We start from the raw sequence: 27,112 nt of genomic DNA, 5'->3' as shown, positions 1-27,112 counted from the left end.
GATGTGTTGCTCATGTCCATTCCACAACCCGCCCTCCTTCCCCACTGTCGGAGTTTTTGGCAAGAAGGAACTGAGAGTGGAGGGGGCGGGCAGTGCCCTATATGCCGCTGCATACGTGCACCACTCCAAGGGGCACCAGATCCGGTCCCCTACAGATACTGCGGAGGAAAAAACTTCCGGAACCGGTGCATGTGGTGAGCACACACACCTAAGTTGAATGGACATGAGCAACACATCTCAAAGAACACCAGTTACAGAAAAAGGTAACTGTCTTTTTAGCTGCCTAGTATTCACATAAGGAATGTTTTTTGTTTAAAACCTGTCAGAAGAAAAATTATTTAATTACAAAGGGAGAAGTGGGAGGAAGGAATTCTTGCACGTGCACGTTACTTTTCATTATATGAATTCATGACCTGCAAAAGCTAAAGCTAGTGTGTGCTATCTTATACATTATATAAAAGCTTTGAAGTAGTCCTTAATCTCCATTACTCTGTCAGTGAAACAGCTTGTTTTAGTTGTGGGAGCTACCATCCTTGGACACTTGTTAGCTCTTCAATCAATGCATAAAGCTGGAATAATGAATTTCAGCCCTAAAGAATTTGCAAGCTCACACCAGTTATCTATTTAAAGAGTGGTATTTTGCCTGATTAACTTTGTCAACTGGTGATCAGCAGCCCTTGGAGGTCCTGGGAAACCTTATGGAGGTGTGGGAGTATCCTCAAAGTTCTTAAACATTTTCCTGGCAGTAATGTCAAATACGTGATATGCAGTTTGGTTTTTTGGAGGAATGAGGGTGGATTGATGATAAATTTCTTTGATTTAAATCACTAAATCAGCAAGTGGAAAATCATGTTAACCATTTGTATATTTTAGTTATTTTCCAAATGAAAATTTCATTCTCATTGGTATAACCATTAAAACATAGTGACTTGATTTATTTACTGTACAGCTAAATGCAGCTTTTAGACTAGTTTTGGTAGTACTTCTTGCTAAAACAGGAGCACACGCTATAACTATACACATTTATTTAGGCAATTATATAGCTAGTTTAACATACATTTATTCAACAACTAAGGCACAACAAAGTACTGGCATTTGGTGAAAAAAATAAATAGCAGTATTCACGTCATTAAACCTGAAAATAGGTAATACAATACATGATACATTGTGCCATATTTATAAAGCTTGACCTCCAAATTTAGTTAAATGTTTTCCTCTTGCTGCTGTTTTTTTTTAGATAAGCCCCCTTAACTTATTAGTTAAAATATATTAGGATTCATTAGTTCAACATATCTTTTATTTAGACGATACTAGATTACGATAAAAAGATAATAGGTTGTCATGAATTCAAATTAAATTTCAAACAGGCTTATTTTAAAAATAGTATATATATTTTAAAAACCTGATTTCAGTTTTCAAAAGATTATTTAAAAAAAACATTCACTGTGACAAGCAGAAATTAGAAAACAGGGCTTCTGTTTCAGAAAGTTTAAGAATTGTTCTTATGGGCCGAGAATAGTGGCTGGCATTTTTGGATCTTTTGAATGTGGTGCATTTCCAGCTTGTCACAGGAGAAGTCTTTTTCATATTTGCTATGCTGGTGCCTGTGTGATTGCTGGTAAGCAGTAAATTTAGTGAAGAAGCAGGCACAATAGATATACCCAAAAATTCCATCAGTTATTTGATTATTATAACATTTAGGATGTCTATATTATGAGTAAGTTGTCTATGAACTTAGCTTTCCTAAATACTTGTCTTCTTAAGCTTTGGTTGCCAACTTAAAAAAAAATTCTAGTGATAATGGTATCTGATATTTTTTCACCCATCCTTTATTTTTTTTTCCTGTGTATGTTTGTGCTTTCTTCTTGGCTAAAATATTTACCCTGGTGATGCCTGATGTGTTGACTGATGGTGTTACTATAACTGTTTGTTGGCAGTAGATTACTTTTCATGGCAATCTGGATTTTCTTTGTTTTAGCTCCATAAATAAAAACTAGGGACTGTCATCATCATGTTCTTTAAATATTGGTCAAGTTTTGTTAATTTAGATTAATGCCTGTATGTTTTCCATGGTCAGGTGCTGATCCAAGTGTGAGCTAGTAATTGTACTAATGAAAATAGCTCATTTATTAATCTGTAAAATAAATGGGGCAATACTCCTGTAGCCTAATTTCTTACCAGTTCAGTATGACCGCCTCAGTGCAGACTGGTGGATTTTTCTTGAAGTTGGGAAGATCTTGGTGTTTTGTTCGAATACAGAACAGCCCGCGATAAATCCCAGATTCCATTTCAGAAGTGTCTAGTAAGAGCATGTAAATGTAGAAGCAGTAAATGTCCGCAATAGCAACTTCATTATGTTCACCTTTTTCTGTATTTTTAGAGGGCAGCAGCCCCAATTGTCAACTTGTGTGTGTGAGGAGGGGGAAATATCTTAAGGTCCTTGTTACTATATGTTGTGGCTCTTCTCTTCACACCCACAGCAAACTATAGGGGTAGCTTCCACTCAGGTATTACATTTCTAGTGAAACTGATGTTAAAACAGTATGGAACACTGCAGGATCTTTAGATGTTTACTGAGTGCCTATTGATAGAGAATGTGACTTTACTTGTATGTGATATCCACATCCCTGCCCTTAGTATATCCTGTGTCTTTTAGATTGTAAGGTATTAGATGGGGACCTCTGGACATTATAATATAAATGAATATACATGACATAATTATGTGAGGTAGAAGAGGAACAATATTTTTGGTAACTGGTAGAGTGATCTTTATCAGAGAGGGTTAATTATCCAAGGTTACACAGCAAGGCTGGCAACAATGGGAACAGAATCCAGTAGTCCCAAACCCTGTCCTGCTGATCTAACCACTTGAGCACACCTGACCATTTTACAGATGGTTGTCTATTTTGAACATGGAGATGGTGCTCAAAAACCTTTTTGGAGTACTGCTAAACTTGAGAAGCTTGCTGTAAATTTCAGTTTTATTTTCTGAAAGCTTAGTAAGCACATTGAAACGAATAACAAACAGAATAATAAATAAGTGACCCCGAAGAAGTTACTTCAGTTTTTGCTAATTTCTTCTCTTGCCAGCTGCAAGATTGCTTTCAGAAGTCTGTTAATTTCTATACATTTCCTTTTTAAAAAGTAATACAATTAGTATTAAAGTTGCAATTCAAGAACTAGAATCTTTTCATATGTGCCCTCATATTACAGGGTTTTCAAACCTATTGCATTAGCTAGGAACACAAGGATGAGTTACATCCCCTTTCTTACGATTCCTTCTGCCATGCCTCCATATTCTTAGGTGAACTTGCAAGATATGGTGATGTACAAGTTTCTCTTAAACATAATAATTAATAATACAGGACCTGTATGCAAAATGGCAAGACTGGCAGTTGTTTGCTGCTATTTTAACATGCCCAGCTTATGTTTAGGAAAGTTAAATTGTTACTTAAATTTTCTCTTTTGTTTAATTTTTTTTTTAAGTTATTTAGTCTTGGGTGGAGAACTTTCTGAATTGGTAAAGGCAACTCTTCTTGTGGTCAGCCTCCAATATTTCTGGTGGAAAAACAAAAGTGCTATGGACTGTATAGTCAGGTATATGTTGGTTGTTAAATGATTTTTAATGTTTTCACTTAACTTGATTAGAGGAAATGCTACCACAGTCTTTGAAATCATTGTATGGGAAGATGCAAGGTCACATAGGAGTGAAGGGTTTGACATATTGGTTTAAAACTAACTATGCAATATGAAATAAGTTTCCCCTCCCTTTCAGACCTTGTCTGTCATAGTGGGTATGCAAATAAAAATTCAATTTTGAGATTTTTCTGATGTGACAGCTCTTAGGCAGCTTCATGAAGGGAAAGGGAGCACAGGCAATAACATATACTGACTGTCCCCATGCAGGGGATGATTAATTCTCCTTGAGGTCAGTGGAGTTACTTGTATGCAACAGAGGAGTAGGAGGAACAATAGGGCACTTCTCTAGTAAATAGAAACTGGGCCATGTACACTTACAGCACTTGCTAAATAAATGGGCAACTTTCCGGTGTGTGTGTGTGTCTGATCTTGAAAGCACCTAGATTAAGTGCAGTCATGCAGCATGTACTTTACGAAAGGCTATATTCTCTATTCTTTTATTTTGACAGGAATCTTTTAATCCTACTATGCAGCTGCACCTTGTACATCAAGCTCCACGCACCGTTCCTCCTTACCTCTCCAAAAATGGATCAACTCTTGGAGACTTATTAGTGGGCTTCTTCAAATATTATGCCACAGAATTTGAGTAAGTGATAAACTTCTACCTGTGTTTAGCATTTTGCAATAGGTGAAAATGCTGCATGCTTGGATGTAGCATGCTAACATTTTAAGACTGATCAGCAGAGAGAGAGGAATGGTTTGGAGGCAGGATGGGGGTGATGAAGAGCAAGGAGAGAGAGAAATGGAAAGGGACACATGACGGCACTTGAATGTGTCTGTGTAAGCTTGGCAGTGAGATGTGTGCCTACTGTTGTTTAATAAACTACCTCAGTTTAATCTGCAAAATAATCTGTCAAAAATCAAATAGCTCTATTGTTCTAAAGCCAGCTATTTGTTGTGCTATTTTAGATTGATACTTCTCTCTCCAAAGAGATTGAGTTTCTGGATGCAACTTAAGGTATTGATTTTGACCTGAAGTAGATTGGGTCCTGGTTACTTCAGTGGTTTCTTTCCTTGTTTCATAGTTTCACCTTATATTAACTGAGATGCTTGACCTAACAACCCCCTGTTTGACCCAAACAGTTTAGGTCAAAACAAACACCTTGAAATTTCACCTGGAAATCAACTGCTGTTTAGTGCAGATCAGAGTACATTTTACATGATCTGCAGTTCTTCTTCGAGTGCTTGCTCATGTCTATTCCAATTAGGAATGTGTGCGCTGTGTGCATAGTAGCTGGAAGGTTTTTCCCCTAGTGGTATCTGTCGGGTTGGTTCAGGCGCCCCCTGGAGTCGCGCCTCCATGGCACCGTATATAGGGTCCTGCCAACCCACCGTCACTTCAGTTCCTTCTTACTGCCTGTGATGGTTAGCTAGCACACTCATTTCTCTTGCTTTGGCAAGCCTTCTCTCTAGTGGTCTTCAGACTGTTCTCTGTAAATAGTTAAATCAGTTAGTTAGTTTAGTCATTGTATAGTATAGTTAGAATTCCAGTAAGGAATTATTCTGGGGTTTACCCCCCATTTTTCCTACCCTTCTGCCCCCCGCCCCGGCACCGGGGCATGCCTCAGTCCCCAGGGTTTAAACCCGGTGCAGCTTGTAGCAAGCCTATGCCCAGGGACGACCCTCACACTTTCTGCTTGAAGAGTCCGTGGGAATCGCATCAGAACTGTTTGCAAGATCTGCAAAGAGACCAGTGATTAAAAATCCTTCTGATGGAGGCTGCTCTCCATTCCCACTCGGAGCCAAGTTTGGCCGAGCCAATGCTAGCATCTCTACATCAGTGCACAGTGCCCCGGCGTCGAAACGGGAGACTTTGGCGCTGAGAAAGGACTCTGGTAGAGACGCTCGGCACCGGCAGGGCTCCCTGCACAGGGGCTCCGCACGTAGTAGAGCACAGCACCGCTCCCAGTCCCCAGTGCGCTGCAAGAAGAAGGCGCTGGACAGGGCACTCACCCACACTGAGACCGGGACGGAAAAACTCGAGCAGAGTGAGGCCTGCATTGGGCCACGCAAGCGCAGCACCACCTAGCCCAGCACAGTTAACTCCTGCCCCAACAAGGGGTCAGTTGAGTCTGACTCTGCAGGACTCCCCTCTCCAGGAGAGTCGCGGAGAGGCTTTGGAGCTGCCTTCCACGCCAGAGATCTGCGAGGCGGTGAGAGAGCTCATTGCCTTCATGACACTGCCTTCCTCATCCAGGCGAGACCAGGCACTGAGCGCAAAGGCAATGACGCCCCTGAGACCTTTGGTGCCGTCCTGAGGCAAGCCAGCTGTAAACCAGCAGGGAAGTCACACCGGTCCCCAGTTTCCCGACACTGCTCCTCCGTGGTCCTCTCAGAGCGAGTCCTCTCAATCAGACTCTGAGCCAGAGTCCTTTTGTGTCCAGGTGGAGCCAGCACAAATCGGAGTTTCTATGCTCCAGATTGGACAGGGAGAGACCAGCTGCCCCATGCCGCACCAGTCACCGCACCAGAAGACCCAGCACTGCATGATCCTCTCGGTGCCGAAGGCCAGGAGCAAGAGCTGGTTCTGATTAGAGCCTTGTCTTTGTCATCGCCAGATGAAGCAGTGGCTGGAACCTCCACGGCTCCTGTACTCAAGGACAGTGGGGTCCACCAACAGCTCCTGAAGAGGATGGCCCAGTACCTGGGGCTCCAGGTCGAGGAGATCTGAGTCCTTGGACCCCATGATAGACATCCTGACCCCCCGGTGACTCTCCGAGTTGCCCTGCAGCTTATTAAGACCATACAGGATACCACCAAAACTTTGTGGCAGACCCTCGCCTCCCTGCCCCTGACGGCGAAAAGGACAGAAGGAAAATATCTTGTCCCCTCTAAAGTGTTTGAACATTTTTATTCATGCCCACCACTGGACCCCTTAGTGGTGGCAGCGGCGAACGAACGTGAACGTAAAGGGCATCAAGGACCCTCACCTAAAGCCCAAGAGGCAAAGAAGCTGGGCCTCCTCGGGAGGAAAGTCTATTCTACCGGGGGCTCCCACTTCAGATTTCAAACCACCAGGCAATCCTCAGCAGATATAGCTTCAATTCCTGTGGCGCTATGTCAAAGTTCACAGAGCTTCTGCCAGAGGACTTGAGGGCTGAGTTTTCCACCTTGGTGGAGAAGGGCAAGCTTGTGGCACAGGCTTCGCTACAGGCAACGCTACATGTTGCTGATTTGGCCGCTTGGACCATGGTGTCAAGGGTGGCCATGAGAAGAAGCTCCTGGCTGCAGGCATGAGGGCTCCCGTATGAGGTCTAATAGACCATCCAGGACCTCCCATTCGAGGGCTCAACCCTCTTCTCCAAGAGAACGGACTCACAGCTCCGTAGGCTTAAGGACTCAAGAGCCACTCTCAAGCCCCTTGGCCACCATACCCCCAGCCTCTGCATCGATTCTACCAACCTCAGAACAGGCAAGACTATTCTAGGAGGTGTAATAGAAACCACAGGATGAGGCCGCCTCCTTCATCTGCTCAGGGCTCTGGGCAGGTGAAACAGTCCTCTGGACCAAAACAAGCCTTTTGAAGGTGCACCCAAGGGCGATGCACCAATTCAAACGCTACATCCAACTATCCCAGGGGTTCTCAAACTGGGGTCACGAGGTTATTACATGAGGGGGTCGCGAGCTGTCAGCCTCTACCCCAAACCCCGCTTTGCCTCCAGCATTTATAATGGTTTTAAATATATTAAAAAATGTTTTTAATTTATAAGGGAGGGTTGCACTCAAAGGCTTGCTATGTGAAAGAGGTCAGCAGTAAAAAAAGTTTGAGAGCCACTGAACTATCCCATGCTTTTCGTGTCGACTGTCCCACTTCTACCATGCATAGGCCTGGATCACGTCAGATCGCTGGGTGCTCCGCATGGTAGAACTGGGATACTCTCTCCAGTTCAGCTTATTTCCTCCCGCTCACCCTCCCTTCCCCATCCCTCTTCAGGGAACCCTCTCACGAGCATCTCCTAATGCAAGAGGTGCAGCTGCTACTAAGAGCGGGAGCGATGGAGGAGGTTCCTCAGGAACAAATTAATGAAGAAGCTGAAGTTCTTTGGCCTCCATTATCCCTTCCCTGGATCTAGGAGGACTGGTATGCTGCCCTTGACTTGAAGGACGCATACTTTCATATATCCATAACCCCGCCTGACCGAAGGTTTCTCAGTTTTGTGGTAAACCACAATCACTATCCGTTCACGGTCCTCCACTTTGGCCTGTCAGCAGCACCTTGGGTGTTCACCAAGTGCATGGCAGTCGTGGCTGCTTTCTTGGAGAAGTGCCAGGTGCAGGTGTTTCCGTACCTCGACGACTGGCTGATCAAAGGCCGCTCTAGAACACAAGTGGAGGTGCAGGTAAGCCTAATAAGATCAACTTTTGACAACCTTGGCCTTCTACTGAATGTGCAGAAGTCAATCCTGTCCCCCACTCAAAGAATAGAGTTCATAGGGGCAGTGTTGGACTCAAGACAGGCGAGAACATTCCTACCAGAGTCACAGTTTCAGAATCTTTGCGACATCATACAAGATCTCAGATGTTTTCCTACCACCACGGCAAGGAATTGCCTGAAGCTCCTCGGCCACATGGCCACCTGTACTGATGTAGTGCAGCATGCTAGACTGAGGCTCTGACCCCTTTGAGCATGGCAGGCATTGGTGTATTGACCAAACCGGGACAGTCTAGACAAGGTAGTCACTCTTTCCCAGCTAGTTCTTGAGTCTCTCCTATGGGTGGCTCAACCAGCAAGCCATGTGTGCAGGGATTCTCTTCTCCAGACCTCAGCCATCACTTTCCCTGGTCATGGACACGTCAGCAATGGGGTGGGGAGCGCAGCTGGGGAAGCTCAGAACTCAGGGCCTCTGGTCTCAAGCGGGGCTCTCACTTTACATCAACGTCAGATTGCTGAGGCCAGACCTTCCAAACTCACTTGGAGGGGAGATGTGTATCAGTCATGACAGACAATACAACAGCGATGTTTTATATAAAAAGAAGGGGCAGCACACTCCTCTCCCCTGTGCCAGGAAGCCCTCAAACCGTGGGACTTTTGCATAACCCACTCAATACATTTGGAGGCATCTTATCTCCCCGGAGCTCAGAACGAGCTGGCAGACCATCTCGGCAGGTCCTTTCACAATCACGAGTGGTCCATCCGCCTGGATGTCCTGAACACCATCATCCAGCAGTGGGGAACTCCCCAAATAGACTTGTTCATGACAAGACACAACAGGAAGTGGCTGCAGTTCTGTGCCTTCCTGAATCACATCCCAGGCTCAATCACAGATGCGTTCCTTCTCCCTTGGAGAAGGCCCACCTTCTTTGTGTTTCCACCCATTCCACTCGTTCACAAGGTGCTACTCAAGCTTTGATGGGATGAAGCCTCTGTGATATTGATAGCTCCAGCCTGGCTGTGTCAGTACTGTTACATGTCTCTTCTGGAGTTGTCAGTAGACACTCCGATCACTCTGCCGCTGCTCTTGGACCTGATAACTTGGGATCACTGCCGTCTTCAGCATCCCAACCTCAAATCTCTCCACCTCATGGCTTGGAAGCTCCATGGCTAAATCTGATGGAGCTTGCTTGCTCTGATCCAGTTAGGGAAGTCCTCCTTGGTAGTAGGAAACAGTCTACTAGTGCCACCTACCTACCCAAATGGAAGAGATTCGCAGTTTGGTCATCGCAGAAACCTACATCTCCTACGCACTTGTCAATGCCTTTTATCTTGGGTACCTTCGGCACTTGAAGCAACAAGGGCTCTCTGTGCCATCAATAGAAGTCCACTTGGCTGCCATTTCCGCCTTTCACCCAGGCGTGGCTGGCTGATTGGTCTTCGCTAACCCGATAGTTGGATGTTTTCTTAAAGGACTTGACAGATTATACCCTCAAGTACAACAACCGATCTTGGACTGGGACCTTAACCTTGTTCTTTCCAGACTAATGGGGCCCCACTTTGAACCACTAGCGACATGCTCTTTGCTCTGTCTCATGGAAGGTGGCATTTCTGGTGGCAATAACCTCTGCCAGGAGGGTGTCAGAGCTTAATGCCCTAACATCCGAACCTCCTTACACTGTCTTCTATAAGGACCGTTATAGTTCAGCTTCGACCGCACCCAGCCTTCCTCCTGAAGGTCGTCTCCCAGTTTCATGTTAATCGGGACATTTTTCTTCCAGTTTTTTACCCTAAGCCACATGCCGAGAGCAAAACCTTCACTCTTTGGATATTCACCGGGCATTGGCCTTTTATATCAAACAGACGAAGCTACTCAACTATTCGTCACAGTAGCAGACAGAATGAAGGGACTCCCAGTCTTTTCCCAAAGAATTTAATTGTGGATCACATCCTGTATCTGCACATGCTACGATCTGGCTAAAGTGCTTGCCCCCACCATGACAGCGCACTCCATGAGGGCGCAGGCATTTTCAATGGCGTTCCCGGGTTCCAACCGAGGAAATTTACACGGCTGCGACATGGTCCTCAATCCACACTTTTGCCTCTCACTATGCCATTACCCAGCAGGCTAGAGCGGCGCTTCAGTCAGCGAACCCATGAGCTCCAACCCCTCCTCCAAGTTCCTGCTTGAGTCTCCTAATTGGAATCAACATGAGCAAGCACTTGAAGAAGAAAAAACGGTTACCTACCTTTTGTAACTGTTGTTCTTCAAGATGTGTTGCTCATGTCCATTCCAAGACCCACCCGTCTATCCCTCTGTCGGAGCAGTGCCGGAAAGAAGGAACTGAAGTGGCAGCAGGTCGTCAGGACCCTATATATAGCACCATGGAGGCGCAACTCCAGGGGGCACCTGAACTGACTCGATGGATACCACTGGGGGGGAAACCTTCCGGCTACTGTGCACGCGGCATACACACACCTAATTGGAATTGACATGAGCAACACATCTTGAAGAACAACAGTTACGAAAGGTATTTTTTAAATTAAAAATGTATATTACTGTAGTGCATAGAAGCCCTGGTTATGGGCCAGGACCTCTTTGTGCTAGGTGGACAAACACAGTACAAAAAGGCTGTCCCTAACCCGCAGAGGTTAAAATCTAAGTGTGAGACAAGAGATGGGGTGTACAAGAAAACAATGAGACAGTACTGGTCAGCATGATAGGCAGTGGTCTCAGCATACTAGCCACCTAACCTTTGACAAGTTTTTTTGTAAGCATCACAAACAGAGTTTTAAGGAGGGATTTGAAGGAGGATAATGAGGTAGCTTTGTGGATATTCACAGTGAGCTGCTCCCAAGCATGAGGGGCAGCATGGGAGAAAACACCAAGATACTTGTTTGAAAATGTAATAACTGGCTGATTGGAGACTGGTATCATGAGTCAGTTAGAGAAAGGAGTTGACATCATAACAGTAAATTGTAAGATGATGGGTAGGGTAGAGATAGGCGATGAAGGGCTTTGAAAATGAAAACATAGCTTATGTTTGGTGCAATAAAGAAGGGGGAGCCAGTGGAGGCATGCAAAGAACAGGGTGACAGCCATAATGATGGGCTAGGAAGATGATTTTTACAGCAGCATTTGGAATGGATATGAATAGGGCAAGATTTCATTTGTCAAGGCCAGAGAGAAGGATGTTGTAGTAGCGGAGACGTGAGAGAAGAGCATAGATGAGGTTTTAGCTATGTGGCTAGATAGGGAAGGTGTGATGCAGAAAGAATCCACAAGATTTAGACATGGATGTGAGAACCTAGAGAGAGAGGCCTGAGTTGAAGACTATGACCAGGTTACTGGCCTGAGGGACAGGCAGGATGGTGGTGTGGTCCACAGTGATTGAGAGAGGAGGTAGTAGAGATTAAGAGTTATGTTTTAGTCATGTTGAGTTTGAGATGATGGGAGACATCCATTAAGAGATGTCAGAGAGACAGGCCAAGATTTTAATTTGGATAGAAGGAGAGGTCTGTAGTAGAGAGGTAGATCGGTGAGTTTTAGTATAGAGAATGGTAGTTGAATTTGTGTTTGCGAATGAGATTACGCAGAGTTAAGGTATAGCGGTAGACGAGAAGGAGACCAACAACAGAGCCCTGTAGAACCCCACATTAAGAATCTTCCGAAGGACACACTGAATGAGCAATTAGAGATAGGAGAAGAACGAGGAGAGGACAGAGTCATGGAAACTGTGAGAGCACAAGATTTCAAGAAGAGCATGAATTATTTCAGTGTTCAGTTTTCCAAAATAGAGCACATTGTGATACCATTCTGGAATATTTTCCTTTAAAAGAAAATAATGAAACCTGGAAGTTTTTATTTTAAAAAATTCTCACGTTAAGAGAACGTGAATATTGTATGGTTGAGCATTCATATAAAAAAAGACAAATGTTCTACAGTATATCAAACTCTTTTGCAGCATATAGATTCCTGTTATATTTTTTCATACTTGCATACTTAATGCTGTTTTCATTACTGCAATGCTCCAATACCTCTAATGATCTTTCAATTCTCTATACAATTGAATAATTTAATCAGCAGCACGCACGATACGATACTACTTTTCAACAAGCAGAAAAGCCTTCCTTAAGAATGGCCATACTGGGTCAGACCAAAGGTCCATCTAGCCCAGTGTCCTGTCATCCGACAGTGGCCAATGCCCCAGAGGGGATGAACAGAATAGGTAGTCATTAAGTGATCCATCCCCTGTCGTCCATTCCCAACTTAGTTGCGTTTCAGGGGATGAGGTAGTTAACTATGCATTCAGTTCACACTGAGGCAACCTATATATTCCAGTGAATTTTCACTATTGACCTATTATACAACATAGTACAGATTAAAGAATAATTATGATTTGTATGTAGAAATCCTATACGTAGCTTTCATAGCTTCTGGCCTATACAGAGTAATACATAATACTACAAGATGCAACACACAATATAGGTGTTATAGAGGAAAATGTACAATTTAGTAGTAGTATGACCATATAATTGAAGACTGTATCATAATGGATATTCACAATAGGACATAATTAAAGTTTCATCTGCGTCCTCAATGCTGTTGTTACCTGGCTTGAGTGCTTAATTGGTCAGCTGTCACAGGGTTTTTGGCAGGGGGAGAAGAATGTAATATTACTTGGTGATCAGTTTGAGAGAGAGATCATTTCTAAATGAAGACAGTAGATTTTAAAATTAAATTAATATACATCATATCGGGTAGAATTAAGTAATTCTTATGACAAAGGTAGCGTGGTCCAGTAGGTAGGGCACCGGGCTGGGACTCAGAGCTGGGTTCTATTCGCAGCTACACCATTGTCCTGCTGTGTGATCCTGGGCAAGTCACTTCACCTTGTTATGCCTCTCTTTCCCCTCTCACTATTTGTCTGTCTTGTCTATTTACACTGTTAACTCTTTCAAGCAGAGGCTGTCAATTAAAATGTGTTTGTACAGAGCCTAGCACAATGAGACCCCAGTCTCAGATGGGGCCTCTAGGCACCACTGTAATACAAATTATAAATAAAATAATCAAAGGGAAAATAAGATGTGAAATTGTGACTTGGAGATTGTCCCAGAAGCACCACACATGGAAAAGCTCAAATAAACTTGTTATGAAGCAATATTGGCAAACAATACACAATTTGATTCTCATACACTGGTTTGCGATTGATTAAATTTCACTTTCATAATGTTTTGTACATAATTCAACTTGCTGAAGATGTGCTTTTAAATGTTTTTTTGAGTGTGTAAACTTTTAATAAGTAAATGGGATCTTTTCAAATAACATAATTTTTTATTCCAAATTATCAAAGCTGCACTTTCAGTATATCAAAGTCTAATGCACAGTGCAAAGTAGTCTGGAAGTGTATTCAAAAGAAAATAATCTACTGAAACTCCTCTCTGTTTACCAGACCCTCTTATGAGCCTCGTGTCTGATTTCACACAGCAGCTCTGAGTGAAGGCAGCAGGTTTTTACTTGGCAAACGCTCTTTAACAAAGCAAGGGCTGATTTGATAAATGCCTTGCTTATATCCAGTGGATTTTGCTGCGGAATTGGAGACTAAATAAAGGCATGATGAAAGATGGTCTTATTTTTAAATCTTACCTATTTATTGAAACGTGAAAATGTTTTACTTTCAGAATTCATTCTTCTGAATTAGAATTTTAAATCAAAAACTGTATAATGAAGGCATGTTACTTGAAACTATATATTCCCTACTGAGGAAAAATAGATTCTAAAATGTCCTTGGAGGGGTTGGGGTGCTGATTTTTATAGCAAGTGTTTTTGAGTTACATAATTGATGTTGGGCTATGGGTTTAAGGTCAACCTATGAATAAGCTGTATTCGGTTAGAGATGACAAAATAAGTATGGATTGGTCATGTGGTTTCTCTCCATTTTGGGAATGTGAGGAAGAGCAAAGTATATAACAAGTTGAGTAGTTCACAGCTATGTTCGTCAATTCAGAATACAACTGGGAAGATAATGCAATCATGAACATTGATTTAAATTAACAGTTAATTGCTTTTGAATGTATTCACAATGTATTTGTTCATTTTCTTTGAACATTTGTGTAAGTAACTTTTTTTTTTTTGTCCACAAGAATGCGTAATGTGTTGGTACAAAAGTTTATACCAGAAGCGTTTGCCTGGCTGTCTTGAAATCTTTGAGTTTTTTCCTTAAAATGTTTGTCTGCTGCTCAGAGAGTAAAACATCATATGATCAGTGACACCAGAAATAGCTGATGAAACAGTTGAAACAGAGCATATTTTAAACTCATAGGTTGAAATATATTTGCATAAAATGTTCTTTGAGCAACTACAAATAGCAAGAAAACTTGTAAACATTCTTTACAAACCAAAAAGTCTAACGTCAGTAAATAAATCACTTGCTGTGAATAGTTCAATTCTAATTCAGACTCTAATTTTAGTAGGAATACAATGTTAATGAATGGTGAGCGAGGATATCCAGTAAAGGTAGTTACTGTCATGATTCAGTGAAGTGCAAAATATGATTTAAACAACTAGAAATGCTACTTCGTTGTTCCCATACACTTTTAGTATAGAACAGCTTATAATATTTAGATTTTTCTGCAATAAAATATACATTTTTTTTCCTGAAGATGCAATTGCTTATCTTGAAGCCAGGTAGAACCTCAATAATTTGTAAGAGGGGGGAAAAATTGTTTATCATGTTCATTGTGCACCAAAGTGGCTTTACTGCCTGCTGTGATCTGCTCAGTTTAGATATTCTGTTACATAACTCTTCCCTTTAGCTTGTTTAAGATAAGCTTATAGACATGTTGGGGTGAGAGCCAAATGATGGTGTCTAATATTACTCTTTCCTCTATGACCCATATTTTCTAGAACTGCAGTGGAACCTTGCTAATGATACTGTGGTCACTATGCATCCTTCCAAGTAGCACTCTATGCCTGAAGCCCTTTCTGAACCTGCCTACATGATTAATGAATTAGTAAATCTACATTGTTCATTTGACGTGGGCATTACAGTATTTAGTTACAATACTTTATATTATACTGATAAATGTTCCCTAATTTGTGAAAATTAGTGGGAGACGCAAGGAGATACTAGAGTGGTGGTGTGGATAAGAGCTGAAGTTTTTGCTGGCCTTGAATGCTAGACATATTTATCATTTATACTTTTGTTATTGCATAGGAACAGTCCAGTCAAGAGAGATTTAAATACATTAAAATGTGTGGATAAGTTGTTTGAAGTATTTCAGCTAAATTGTACATTAAGCAATTTGTCCTGTAACCCCATGGGAAATTTCAACAAACTGTTAAACATATATATTTTTTTGAGTTATGGAAGAGTGAAAATATATTTTCTGCTGTAAAGATGTATGTGCACTTAACTCAAATGGCTGAACTTCATAAGCTGAAACTTTTCAGGTGTCTAGTCTGAAGTCGTGAATAAGAACTAGTTTGTAAAAAATACTTTGAATTTGTAAAGCTATGGGGGAGATTCTCAGTTGATGTAAATTAAAATTGTACATCAATGAAGCCATGACAAACAATCAAAAGGTTCAGAGAAAAAAAGTGTAAAGATTCTCTAATATCCTTACCTTGCCTGTAGGCTTTGTGCAGGCTCTCTGCGCAGGTGTGAATTTCACCAATCTGAGAGTAAACTACTGTACTGTATATTATGATTAAATGTTGGACATTTTTAATGGCACCGACTATGTAGCCACAGTTGGACCTGATTTATTACCTTCCCCTTCCCCTACTTCTCAACCTACACTGGTCAGCTTGGCTTGTTTTAATTAGAATTTTAAGTGTCTCAAGTTCTAATTGTATTTTTAAATTAAAACAGCATGTTGAACTGCAAAGGGATTACTTTCTTAAAAAAAAAAAAAAAAAGTCACCACCAAGTTATAATATCCATTGAGGTCTGTGGTGTTCTGTATTGCTGAAATGTTTTCATAATTTATTTTAATGTGTGTATGAAAATTTTACCTCTTGTGTCCCCCTCATGGTTCCCACTCGCCAAAATGGTTAATTGCCATGAAGACTAATCTCCATTATTTTCTGCCTAGAAACAGGCTGCTCAAGACAGTCTGCCACCCTAGGCAAAATTTTAGTGTGCCACTCCACTCCTACCCCCTACAACAAGGTTCTCAAGTAGGGGAGGGGCATGCACCCTGCATTGGATTTTCTGGGCTGAGGGTGGTGAGCCTTCTGATGGCTCAGTGGTTATGATAGAAGTGGAGTGGGAGCTAAGCACTAGGTCACAACACTATTCACTCAGGTGTGGTCTGGCTGCCTCTCCATCAAGAGAGCGGGCTGCAGCCAGCCAAATCTGAGTGAGTGGCATTGCAACCTGGTGTACAGAGTTGCAGTGCTACTCAAGTTTGGCCTGGCTGCCCCAGGCAGTGGCCTAGTTTGTCTATGGCTAGAGCAGCCCCTGCCTAGAAACGCTAAAAAAAATTGCTTCTTCAAACTACTATCCTTTGAAATTCCTAAGTCATAACTCTGTATGAACACTTTACCTATTTTATATGTAACCATATACTGATGGTTCAAAAAGCAATCTGTGTTAAGTGTCTGCAAATTGTTTTCCTTTCCTCTAGCTGGAGCCACCAAATGATTTCAATTCGTGAAGCCAGAGCCATTCCAAGACCTGATGGCATTGAATGGAGAAACAAATTCATTTGTGTAGAAGGTAAAGAGTGAAGCTGCAATTTTTGTGTTTTCAGTTTCATATATTTAGTTTCTTGATAGCGTTCATTTAACTTAGCCTGTCACTTATAGGCTTTGCTTATCTCTTATTTCAGGCATTTTCAATAATACATGCAGATACGTAATATATTATATGACATTTCAGTGGAAAAGTTAGATTACTGTTTTACAACTATGTGTGACTAAAGTGGAAATATTTGTTGGCTTCTCTCCTTTGCGTGATTTTTTTTTTTTTTAAACCATTGTCATACAGTATCTCCTGCTTCACTTCACATGCTTTTTTATGCGGTGACTGCTCCCAGTTTATCCTTCACTTACAGTACATGTGTTACAGGCAGAGCTGATACTGTTGCCTAGTGTTAAGGGTGCCTGATACTTTAATATGTCCTCAGAGGGTCAGGTGGACTAGTGGATAGCACACCCAGTTTACAGTCTCACGCCTCCTGGCGGGAAGGGCTTTCAGTCCAGTTCCTAACCCTTGTTATGTGGCCTAGCTTCACCTCAAGGTTTTTGCTGTCCTACCCTCTCCTTATTAGAGTGGGGTGAGGCTTTGGCCCATGCTGCAACAAAGACATTTGGTAGGGGAGCCTGGGCCTTGCCTCCCTCTCAACTGGACTCTGAACCAGGGCCTGTGAGAGACAACAATATCTGACTCACTGGAGGCTTCCGTGCCCTTATTCTGGAGCCCCGAGGCTGGTTCTGTCGTCTTCCCCCTTTTGAGCTGAGTTGCTCCCTTTTAAGATTCCTCTCCATTTGGAGCAGGCTCTGCAGGTTGGGAGGGGCAGGACTCCCTGGGTCCAGTGTGGGATTTGTACACTCTGTCACACTGATCCTTTTTTCAGTTGCTAATAATTTTGCCAAATTCAAATTTTCTATTCTGATTGTCCGTCTGCCTCAGGCTGAATTTTTTTAGAGCGTTTCAGCCATAATGGTCCAGCCATTTTCAAGAACAAGGCTAGAGAAAAATACATTGTTTTGCAATGTTAAAATTCTGGCAAACTTTTCTTTGAGAAGATCTAGCACCTCCATGCTTTGGAGCAGGGAGTGAGAATTTGGTGGTGATGGGGAGGGGGGGTCCTTTGTGTCAAGGGCGTCTCTTTTGCTATTCCTGTGAAAATTGGGCCAAATTGGGCCAAGTTATAAGCCTTTGAAAAATCTCAGTTCGCTCATGCTCAGTGGTGACGTCTTAGTTTAGTAGCTTAAATCATTGATTCCAGGGCCAGCTCTAGGCACCAGCGTCCCAAGCATGTGCTTGGGGCGGCACTTTTCAAGGGGCGGCGATCTGGCCCTTTTTTTTTTTTTTTCTTGGGGCGGCAAAAAACCTGGAGCCGGCTCTGACTGATTCTCTCCACACTGGGAATGCTTTAGCCCCTCATGGCCCTTAGTGCTGACCTAACTGCACGTGTGCCATGCCATCCCCAAGCATGTTCCATCCCGTTGTAGCTCCTGTGAGTGACAGGACTGCACATATTTTTAGAGACGCTCGCACAGTAGCTGTCTGCACTGTACCTGATTCAGGCCAGTATTAGTCTCATTTCCATAAGCCCTTAACACAGCAGTGCATTTGAACTATTTTTGAAAAAAAATTCTACAAACCTGCCTTGCCACTACGCTTGAAACATTCTGGATTCTAATGTTTCCTAATGGAAAGATGATACTTTTAGTCCTCTTCTGAATCAAATTGTCAGGATGGCAATTCGATTATTTTATATTTGACATTTATTTTTAGTGAATTATTTTTCTGATTAGTGAGTAAAATTTACATTATACTGGAGTTTTCCTTTGAAAACTTCCTGACATTTAGAAAAAATTGAGGGACACTTAACAGTTGATTTATTTTAATTAAAATGTTGCATACATAGTCTTGCAAAATTCTTCTTGTCCACTCTTCCAATGCAAGTGTTTTTCTTTTGACAGGAGAATAGAATACAATTTTTTGTCATTTATTAGCATAGCATGGGAAAGGTTTGAGTCTGCACTGGGACAGTTTCCTGACAATCTTGGGAAGGCTTTGCAGCCCCTCACTTGTTATTTAAAGTCTTTATGATCTTGGGTGCAGTATGGAATGCCTGGAGGCTCCTAACTAATATTACAGAATCATTCAGCATCAAATTTCAGACAAATAAAGGAAATACTATGCTACTTCACATAGCATATAATCAGCATTTGCAATTCACTGTAGTAACAGGTCACTGTGTCAAATTCTGTGTCTAGATTTTAGAATGCTGAACATCTTGTGGATCAGATCGCCAATATTCTGATCCAGTATAAAGGCATGTCGCATTGTAAAGTAAAATCTGCTAGTAAGTACTCAGTTAAATATTTAAACATATTTTTAGGAAGGAAAAAAAATTCTAGAAGCATGCCAAACAAAACCAGTCAGCCCATTATGCTGGTGAATTATGAGTACTGAAGTTCATTTAAATTTGGAGTGTAATTTGGATGGTTTTGCTAATGAAAGGTCCCAGTTTTATAGTCCCTATACTGGCAAAATCCCTGAGAGTTAAATGGGAGCTTGTAATTGGGTGCTCTCACCTCTTGCGAGCGTCCCCTTCTGGTCGAGTGTGAGCATGCCGTTTCTCAGTTCTTGGAATGGGGTGGCACCCACCTCTTGCAAGCGTTCACCCCTCCACCCACCCTTTGGTCGATGGCTTCATCGGCAGGTCTTCAATGACTCAGCCCTCTGGCTGAATCTCACACACTGTAAGTGGAAAAGAACAAACAAACCCCTTCCAGGGTATACAGTCTTTACTTTTCGCCAAGGCATCCTACCTGGAGAAACTGCCTGCTATAACAGTCCAACAGGGCCCATCGCGGTACCCTCGCTTGGTCTGGCTAGGTTCTGGGTTCAGTCCTCGCTTGGTCCCCGCAGCCTGCCAGGAGCTCCTTCTTAGCTCCCCTGGTCTTCGGCAGCCCTCCCTGGGCTCACACCTGCCCACACTGAGTTGTCTGTGGTCCTGCTGCTCTTCCAGCCAACCAGGAACCCAGACCTCCCTCTTTCAGCTCCAGGCAACAACTGACTGCTTTTTTTTATATGGACCCTGATTGGCTGCTCCAGCAGCCCCTCTGATTGGTTGCTTCCCCTGCAGCTGCTTTAGGCTGCCTGGAGGACTACTCCTTTGCTCTTTTTTGGGGTGGGGTGAGGCAGGACTGCGAGGCCTCCAGCAGGGGCCTCTGGACCTAGTCCACCCTGCCACACTGCTTTTCTTGAATAAGGATTGTAAAAACAGGCCATAAATGAATACTTTGGAAAGTCACAACTGCATCATTGCTACTGTAATTAAAAATGCATATGAGAAATACAAAACTGTGACCAATATTGTGCTCAATTTATACATGGACGTTTATAGTTTTGTTTTTTGTTTTTTTTCAGCACATCTTATATGTATTAATGTATTTCATAAAACTCTTATGCTCACATCCACTAAAATTAAAAGGATTCCTAAACCGTTAAAAATAAAGTTAGTTTACGACCTAGAATGTGATATATTAAAAGGAGACTAATCTAGCTAGGACTGTATTTTACCTCAGGGCTCTGTCATTGGCTATTAGAGACCTTCTAAAAATGTTAAAATATATTACTGGCACGCAAAACCTTAAATTAGAGTGAATAAATGAAGACTCGGCACATCACTTCTGAAAGGTTTCCGACACCTGAAATACACCATAGTGTACTTAAACTGTCCTCTGGAAAAGTGTAAAAAGACTGGATTCTAAAACTTGTTTTGCAATGAAATTGAAAGGCGGTCTGTGCATGGTAACCGTATAGTATATTTGCTCTATTGCAGAGGGGAGTACAAATTTATGAATACTATGCTGATATTGATTATGCGGATGACAAATAATAGGCCAGAGTCATGTTGGTTTCTAGTCCATTAGAAGCAAATGAGAAAAACTATGCATTGCTACCTGGAAAAAGACAAAAATAGTAGGAAGAATAGAAATTTTTTTGAAAGATGGGTTTTCTTAAATATTACAGGGGGCTTTTGGTGTTTATATATTCAGGTATAAGGAAAATACCATATTTTACCACTTCAGTCTGTATAATTTTGTCTCAAAAGATACTGCATAATAAGATAAAGTAGTTGCTTGTAGATCTGATATAAGTACATTGTTGCACATGGACCTTTCAGAACAGTTGCACAGTCATATTTAGATGTATAATACACACTATTGATTGTAACAGGACCTTCCTTATTTAGAATATTTAGCAATATTTAAAATGGGATAGAAATATATGGTCTATGAACTGACAAAAGACATTAGTTAAGGATGTGGCTGCTTTATTCCTTGTTCTGAGACTTTGAATAGACTGCTGACTTTTATAATACTTGAAATACTTGTACAGTGCATGAAAGCACGTGGTAGAAGACCTGTATTAATACTCCTGCTGGCAATGCCATCTATCTAGATTTAAAAGAGTAATACTCCAACAATCTCTACTGCAACTGCAGAATATTAGTGTAGTGTTTTTACGGTATGAGAGTTACCTGCACAGTACATGTCAGAAAGGGAAAATGCAGCCAGTTGCTAAAAGCCCTCATAGAAAGTGACAATATGTTGACTCATCCTCTGCTTCTCTCACAGTAGTTTACTAGGTGAAGATAAAGTAAAGGTTGGTTTTTTAACACTTAAATTTTACGTTTAACCTTGCAGAGCCTTTTGATGGAACAAACACAGCTAGGGCTGTACATGAAAAGCAGAAGTTTGACATTATCAAGGATGAATTTCTAAAGGTAAAAAATACATCACATTAATTCTTGTAGTCCTCTTGTCTGCAAGAAAGTTTTTGGAATAAAAAATGAAAACAGAGAGGGTCAGTGGATTTGTGTACTACAGTGGTGGCCTGAGGTATATTTGCCTTACACTTCAGAATCTGCGTAATAGGAATTCATCCCAATATATGTAGAAGGAGAGAAATATGAAGTACGAATGTTTTGTTTTGGGGTGTGTGTGCGTGTGCGCATTTGCACGCAAGGGCTGGGCTAACGCTGAAGTGGGTACCTAAAATGAAAATTTCTTAATGGTCTTTGTGTTTAAATTCAGGACTCCAAGGCAGAGATAAATCATAATGAAAATTGGGCATCCAAATCCCTTAGTCAGCTTTGAAAGACTCAGCCTGACTTTCTTATTAATGTTTTGGGGGTAGAACACTTTCAACTTTTCCTGAATTCAGTGGTGTTTCTTATGGAAATCTGAAAGGGACCTATAGAACAAAAACAAACAAACAAATAGTTTGTCTTTCCTGTTCCTTCTATCATGGGTAAATATGGCCTCTAGTAATTTACAAGTTGTTTTTCTGCTCTTTGTACACACTTTAAATATCAGGTACACCCTTCTTCAGCAAGAAGGGCTTATTGACACAATCTTAGGAGAACATTAACTGTATTGAGACATGACTGTTATCTGACCTGCAACTTTCCCTATTTCCAGCTGAGGGAGAGATGTGGATTTTACTTGGAATGTAAGATTTGGGCCTTAGAGGGCTTAATCTGCAAATTCTGACCACCTCCTGTCTCCTACCCCTATTCCCCATCATAGAGTTTGCGTTGTATGTGAGATATCTGTTTGGAATTAAGTACCTATAGCTGCACTTGTACTGTGGGTTCATTGAGATTTTTCATAGCAGGTATCACTGTTCATGTTTCTCCAACAAAGAGAAGGAAGTGAAGATCAGATTTTTCTAATGCAAGAAACAAGCAGAATTAGTCCTTTAAAATTGAATATCTTTCTTTGTCACAAACACTAGTAAAATATTTTGTTTTTTAAAATATTGTCACATTTCATAGGTATTTTATGTTCTCTGAGGAAGGCAGCAAATAGGATGAAAGATCTTAAAAAAATAACCTGATGTATGAGGAAAGTTTAAAAATGAGTGTGTTTAATCTTGCAAAAAGAAGACCCGAGGAGAGGCCCTGATAACATATCTGAAGACTAAGGGCTGTTTATAAAGAGGATAGTAATCAATCGCTCCAGCCCATTGTTCCTGTGAAATGTTTACTTGAAAGGCACTGACTTTACACTGGCACAAGGTTTGCCTGTATAAAGTCAGTTGCCAAATCAGGGCCTTAAAGACCTTATCCCTTACTCTACTCCTGTAACCCAGGACAGAAATAGAGATAATATAATTTGTCACCAATTTCAAGGACACATCCTTCTTTTTTAGAAGTAGCAAGGGATATCTCCTCAGATATTTAGCCTATGTCTCCAAAATCAGAAATGTGAAGGTACTTAACCATTTTTAAGCCAGAACATTATAAGAAACTTAGTTCTTTTAAAATATACTAATACCCCCACCTTCACAAGTTGTCTTTGTCTCCTGAAAATATACTTATTTAGTTCAGGTCTACACTACCACTTATTTTGGTGTAATTTATGTCGCTTACGGATGTGAATAAGTCACCCCTGAGCAACATAAGTTACTCCAATCTAAGCACCAGTATGGACAGCGCTCTGTCAACAGGAAAGCTTCTCCCGTCAACATAGCTACCGCCTCTCACAGAGGTGGATTTCTTATGCTGACGGGAGAGCTCTCTCCCATCGGCATAGAGCGTCTTCACCAGACATGCTACAGTGGTGATGTAGCGCTTCTAGCGTAGACTAGCCCTTGTTCTCAACAGTGCACGCTATTTTGTCTGGCTTACTACAGATTCCCTCTTACTGTAAGCAATCTTTTTAAAGAAAGAAGTACCTGATGCTGTTCATAAATTTGTGAGGAAAACAAAACTGTTTAAAACTCTCTGTGGATCTGTGTGGGGTTTACCTCTTTCAGTTTTAAAGGAGTTGGTGATATAGAAGAAAATAGCTTTTTAAAAACTTTGTAACTTTTTTCCTCAGTCATGGCAGAGATTACGAGACAAGAGAGACTTGAACTGTATACTACCTGTAAGAGCAACTATACAGAAAAGATAATTGGCTTCTTTCTTCTTCTTCTTACTGGAGTCTGCTGAAATATAAAGAACAATATCAAAACCAAGATGCAGTTTTCCCATAGTTTTTTATGAAGTGTTTTCTCTTTCAAGTTTTTGTTAAGGAAATATTTATAAGAAAGATTGCATATTTTATTATGACATTTGTTAATATAACCATTCATTCAAAGATGGATTTTCTAAAAATCCTTGCACCATTGACTTGTATAGGAGACTATTATGACCCAAATTTCAGACCACAGGACTAAATTAATTTTAAGGAAAGTATCAGAGTATATTAAATTGTTACCTTTAACTGTGTAATGGTTAATTCAACCACACTTAACACTGAAATAAAGAAATGAAGAGCTAAGCAATGTATAAAAGTCCAGCTGTATCCTTAAAGCATAGCACACATTGCACGTTTCTTGATAAATAAGTAGGCTGTGCTTTACAACTGCTTAAAGCAGTATGCACTTTTGCTCTACTTGGCACTTTCAAGTTTTATTTCCCTCTTACATGGAACAACAATAACAATTTATCAAAATGAAATTATACCCTAGTTGTTGTTATGCTCCAGGTTACAGGAATTATAATCTAAACTGGAATTTTTGAGCAGCAGAACTACTACAAAACAGTTGAAATAATCCATGGTAAACCAATGTATGTAAATGCTTAATGTTCATACAGATTAGGTCAGATATCTATTTTAATGTTTCCTTTCCATATGCAAAGTAGTAGTGATGGCTGCTTAAAGAAAAGCTGCTAATAAGCCAAGTTTTTGTTTTGATTTTGTGTAAATATTTGTAAATTGGTCAGCTGCTGTAAATTGAAATTTAAAAAGTAATCTTGAGAATTTTAACTTTTCCAAAAAAAACCCAGTGAAACTTCTTTTAGACCTGCTGTAGCACAGTTTGTGCCTCTCATGTATTTGTTGTTGCAGACCAATTCATATGTTAAAATTGTTACTTCTTGATGATGTCAAATTAATATTTTCATTTTTTTCCTCTTAAGTTTAATATTTTGTATGGTGTCCAGTGGAATAAAGTTTATGTATGGAAAATACAGATAACTTTTGTTTCATTTTGCTCTTATTTCACATGAGCTCTTCTAAATGTTTTCTACTTCCCTGTGATTGTGTAGAATGAGAAGTCCTCTAAGGATTGTCTTGTCCAAAACCAGAAATTTATGTGTGGCTGTTTGGAATTTTGTACCTATGTGCAATGTAGTCCTTACAGGCTTCTCAAAATGTTCATTTGGATTCTTAACATGTTCTTGAGTCCATGTCTCCAAGTTGCAGGTAACTTTTATTTATGCTTCATCAATTGCAGAATTCTTAGTTACAAAACACTTTCATGTTTAAGATTAAACAGTCAGGTTGTTGCCTATTCTAAAATCATTTACTATACAGATCTCACTCTAGTCTGTCATCTAATTTTTTTTAAAACAAATTTGCTTCTATAACTTTAATCTAATCTGCAGTTCCAAGGCAATCAAGCAGATAAAACTGAAATGTTTTATTCCAAATCAGGTTTTGTTTCCTTTTCTTGAGATGTTAAAACTGGTCTGAATGAGTCACTCACTGTTTAAATGTGTTGTAAAAGTATGATCAAGTGGCTTTACATAAAACAATGAAAACTTGTTGCACAAAATGTCAGCATTCAAAGATTCTCTGGTGACTCTAGATGTGTGTATACAATGTTTAAAAAGGCACTAGCTATTCCTATGCCTACAGAGTACAAAACTTTATGGAAATAGAAGATCTAGAAAGGAACATGCATACACAAGACAGCATCTCAGATGCATTTCAAGTGAGCGGCATGTCAAAGCTACAAAACTACATATATAATCTTCCACAATCTTTATCTCACGGGGCTTGTCTTCACTACACTTCACTGCAGCTGCGCTGATGTAGCGCATCTGGTGAAGACATGCTACGTTGACAGGAGAGCACTTTCCTGTTGACGTAACTACTCTACCTCAATGACAATTAGCATCTCCCGACAACAAAGTGCAGTTTAGACACCGCTTTAAGTCAATGCAACTTACATCGCTCACGGGGGTGGCTTTTTCACACTCCTGAACGACATAAGTTACATTGATTTAAGCAGTAGTGTAGACAAGCCCTTGGAGTATGCATCTCTCCCAACAGATAAAGCAGAAAGGGCAATAGGTATTGCATAAGGAAAGCTCTCCTGGTTACCATTCTCTATGCTTTAAATAATTGTTTTGTATCCCACACTATTTCCACATCTTTGCCTAAAATTTGCTAGTAGGATAGAGAGTCTCCTTTTTTAAATTCCCTTATAGCTTCCTTTATGAAGCTCAATAATGCCATCAACAAAATGGATTAAAAAAAAAAAAAAGAGCGGTGAGGGAAATTGCAAAAAAAATTTAAAAATTGAAACAATTTTGAGCAGCTGTACCCGTAACCAGGAATCCATGAGTCCAGGTGGCAGTTCCTTCAAATGTGTGGGAATAAATCTTTCCTCCAGCAAGTATTCCCATACTCCTGAGCAAGATACCTTCTGAGTAACTATTTTGAAGTAGTTCTCTCTGGTGATAGCACAGAGGGTGGCAGTACCCCAGTAATGTGAAGAATAACTTATAAGGGAAACTCAAAAAATGAACAAATATCAAGGTATTGTAGTATCCTTCTCTCTGGCCAACCAGGAGCAGGTATTCGAAGAATAACTTGTGAATGCTGTAAAGCTTGTACTATTGTGTGCTGTAGTTTTTGATTAACTTCATGAAACAGGATGGAAGCTCTTGAAGAAATCTCTTTGTTTGAATTGTGTAACTTTTGAGCTCATCTTCCACTTAGTTTAGAAAGTTTGGATCACTCACCCTGTGTAGTTGCTTGAAGATGACTTGATGAGCTAAATCTTCAATTAGTTTAGGCATCTATCCAGAGTGAGGAGTCCACTAATAGCCAGTATGTTTATGAATTAACTTTTTCAGATCTTTCTCCCCCAGTTTACTCAAATAAGGTTCCTCATTTGTAATCAGATTCCACCTCCTTTATAATCAGCAGCAATAATAGTTTTCTGAGGGTAGGTCTACACTTACCTCCGGGTCCGGCGGCAGGCAATCGATCTTCTGGGATCTATCCCGGAAGTGCTCGCTGTCGACGCCGGTAATCCAGCTCGGCGAGAGGAGTACGCGGCATCGACTGGGGGAGCCTGCCTGCCGCGTCTGGACCCGCGGTAAGTTCGGACTAAGGTACTTCGAATTCAGCTACGTTATTAACGTAGCTGAATTTGCGTACCTTAGTTCGAAGTGGGGGGTTAGTGTGGACCAGGCCTGAGAGACCTAAAGTCTCTAAGTAACAGACTAAGGCCATGTCTACACTAGCACTTAAGTTGGCAAAACTTTTGTTGCTCGGGATGTGAA

The 27,112-nt window shown here is 41.0% G+C and overlaps 1 protein-coding gene across 2 annotated transcripts in view; it reads left to right on the top strand.

Annotated features, from left to right (window-relative positions):
* The window catches only part of TENT2 (terminal nucleotidyltransferase 2), a 72,394-nt gene extending 47,627 nt beyond the window's left edge, over positions 1 to 24,767 (top strand). For both annotated transcript variants that reach the window (XM_026649127.2, XM_026649128.2), the window contains exons 12-15: positions 4,149 to 4,285; positions 16,703 to 16,794; positions 21,468 to 21,547; positions 23,649 to 24,767. In XM_026649127.2, the coding sequence (XP_026504912.1) occupies positions 4,149 to 4,285; positions 16,703 to 16,794; positions 21,468 to 21,547; positions 23,649 to 23,723 (384 nt within the window). In that variant the 3' untranslated portion in view covers positions 23,724 to 24,767. The remainder of the gene's footprint in view (positions 1 to 4,148; positions 4,286 to 16,702; positions 16,795 to 21,467; positions 21,548 to 23,648) is intronic.
* Positions 24,768 to 27,112: the final 2,345 nt, after the last annotated feature.

The sequence above is a fragment of the Terrapene carolina genome, unplaced genomic scaffold, assembly GCF_002925995.2.
Source record: "Terrapene carolina triunguis isolate 2854851 unplaced genomic scaffold, T_m_triunguis-2.0 Scaffold69, whole genome shotgun sequence".
Lineage (NCBI taxonomy): Eukaryota > Metazoa > Chordata > Testudines > Emydidae > Terrapene > Terrapene triunguis.
The sequence above is the reverse complement of the archived record's forward strand: the minus strand, read 5'-3'. Positions and strand labels throughout refer to the sequence as shown.